Below are 2,725 nucleotides of genomic sequence, written 5' to 3'. Positions count from 1 at the left end.
CTTGATGACTCTTCCAGGACACTACACAATAAAAATATAACATCTGGTATCTATATTCAGAAATGTGTTGTATCCAATCGCCTTTTCCTCTAGTCAAAAAGAAAGAAAGTATCCCCTTTGAGCATGCAAGTGCTTGTGGAGCTGTAAGGTGAGAATTAGGTGAGAAGGAATGAAAAAGCTGACTGAATCATACTCAAAATATCAATAAGAAGAGTCTAAAAGGAAACATGTCCAGTATGCACAGATATTGAAGGCTTTTTTGACCAAAGACAGATATTTATTTATAAATACATACTTTTATTTTAATGTATAATATTTTACAAAGTTGTTAAAATCCAATATTCTGTATGAATACTTATTACAATACTTCTTACAAGTAAATATATTCTAGATATAAATATGGAAATTAATAAACATTATATTACCGTTCTTTCACATCAATTTAATTCCATCTCAAAATTTTCTTTAATTTTATTTATTATTGAGTAAACCTTGACCTTTGCTAGATCTTTTTCTTTCCTAAGAATCAATGCTCTGAGGTATCTAATGTACTTTGAATTAGATTTCATAGGTCACAGTGTCAAGCTTTGTTATAATTCAGCTTTATCAGAAAAAGAAGAAGAAGAAGAAGAGTTTTTCTCTATCCGAAGGAAACGCAAAATGGCTTACATTCACCTTCCCTTTCCTCTCATCACTACAAACACCCTGTGAGGTGGAAGAAGCTGAGAGAACCCTGATATTACTGAAGAAGAAGAAGAGTTGGTTCTTATATGCTGCTTTTCTCTACCTAAAGAAATCTCAAAGTGGCTTACAACTCTCTTCCCTTTCCTATCCCCACAACAGACACCCTGTGAGGTGGGTGAGGCTGAGAGAGCCATGATATTACTGCTCAGTCAGAACAGTTTTATCAGTGCCGTGGCAAGCCCAAGGTCACCCAGCTGGTTGCATGTGGAGGAGCACAGAATCAAATCTGCCTTGGCAGATTAGAAGTCCACACTCCTAGCCACTGCACCAAGCTGATGTAGATGATACATGTGTGTATTCTGTATTGAAGGCATATTATAACTGTATAGTTAGAGGTACCTTTCATAACTTGCTCAATATTATATACATGTATTTCATAAGCCAAAATCGGATGCCTCAGAACAAGATCATCAAACGAAACACAGGATTATCATTCACATTCATTAATGCCACAAAGTATTTACTACTGCAATCTAAGAACACTTTCCTACAAATAAAACCTACATGGTAGAATCCAGTTTTTATTTTTATTATTCAAACTTGACTAGATCAGTCTTCAACTCCTCGAGGAAGCCCACCTCACAAAATAAGTTTCTTGAGCGCCTCCTTAACGTCTTTGTTTCTCAAAGAATATATGAATGGATTGACAACTGGGGGGACCACTGTATAAAGAAGAGAAACCATTTTGTCTTTGTTCAGAGTGAAGACGGAAGTGGGTCTAATATACGTGTAGATGACAGCAGAGAAGTAAAAACTGACAATAATGAGGTGAGAGGAACAGGTCGAGAAAGCTTTCTTCTTCCCTTCCATGGAGCGGATTCGAAAGATAGCTTGCAAGATAAACCAATATGACGTTAGAGTCAGCCCACAGCTGCAGATCCCAAAGACCAGATCGGCCGCAAAAGCCATAATCTCGTTCAGGCTGGTGTCTGAACAGGAGAGATTTATGACCGGGGGCCAGTCACAGAAAAAATGGTTGATGACATTGGAGCTGCAAAAAGACAACTGCAATAGAAGTCCAGTATGGACGGCCGAATTAACCATCCCGGTAACCCAAATTCCAGTTAGCGTCACAATACACACTTCTTTCCTCATGATGATTGTGTACTGCAAGGGGTGGCAGATAGCAGCGTAGCGGTCAAACGCCATAAATGTGAGAAGAAGAATTTCTGTTACTAAAGTCCACACAAAGAGATACATCTGAGTGATGCAGCCATAAAACGTGATGGTCTTTTGATGGGTCAGAAGAGTTTGGATGAGTTTGGGAGTTGTGACTGAGATAGAAAACACATTCACAATGGACAAATTGATGAGCAGGAAGTACATGGGACTGTGGAGTCTTCTGCAAGTACATATGGCAAAAATGAGGAGGAAATTGCCAGATAGGGCCACAACATAAATAAATGTGAAAGTCACAAAGAGAAGTGTCTGTAGTTCAGGGGAACTGGTTAGGCCAACGAGAATAAAATCTGTAACGATGGTCTGGTTCTTTAAGTCCATGGATCTGACGTTTGGGACCTAGATAAATGTATGCTGTTATTTTACTGTCTTTCTCCCACATCCACAGAATCAAATACCCAGGCTATACCCATTGACTCTCTAAATTTACCAGCTTGGCCCCCAATCACAGAGGCTGAAGTCAGAGACCTTATTATTTTATTTATTTATTTATTCATAACATTTTTACTCCGCCACTCCCACAAGGGCTTGTGGCAGCTAACAGATATAAAAAACCCCAATACATAAAAACCCCAATAAATACCTGGAGCTAATATCCTTAGCTTCCAATAAATCACCTGGAGAAGACCTGATTCCACCTGATTTATTCAAAGTGTTTCCTAACTGGTGGGCCCCAGTCTTAGCTAGGGTCTTCACCCAGATAAATGAATCAGGCATTTTCCCCAATGGCTGGAAGATGAGCATAGTGGTTCCTATCCACAGAAAAGGCAACAAGATTGACCCACAAAACTACCGCCCCTTT

The 2,725-nt window shown here is 39.0% G+C and overlaps 1 protein-coding gene across 1 annotated transcript; it reads right to left on the bottom strand.

Annotated features, from left to right (window-relative positions):
* Positions 1-1,154: 1,154 nt before the first annotated feature.
* Positions 1,155-2,244, bottom strand: LOC143826664 (olfactory receptor 13G1-like). The gene has a single exon (XM_077315536.1). It carries the CDS (start codon positions 2,242-2,244, stop codon positions 1,324-1,326), a length of 921 nt encoding a protein of 306 aa, XP_077171651.1. The 3' UTR covers positions 1,155-1,323.
* Between the last annotated feature and the right edge of the window lie 481 nt (positions 2,245-2,725).

Source organism: Paroedura picta, chromosome 16, assembly GCF_049243985.1.
Source record: "Paroedura picta isolate Pp20150507F chromosome 16, Ppicta_v3.0, whole genome shotgun sequence".
In the NCBI taxonomy this organism is placed as follows: Eukaryota; Metazoa; Chordata; class Lepidosauria; order Squamata; family Gekkonidae; genus Paroedura; species Paroedura picta.
The sequence above is the reverse complement of the archived record's forward strand: the minus strand, read 5'-3'. Positions and strand labels throughout refer to the sequence as shown.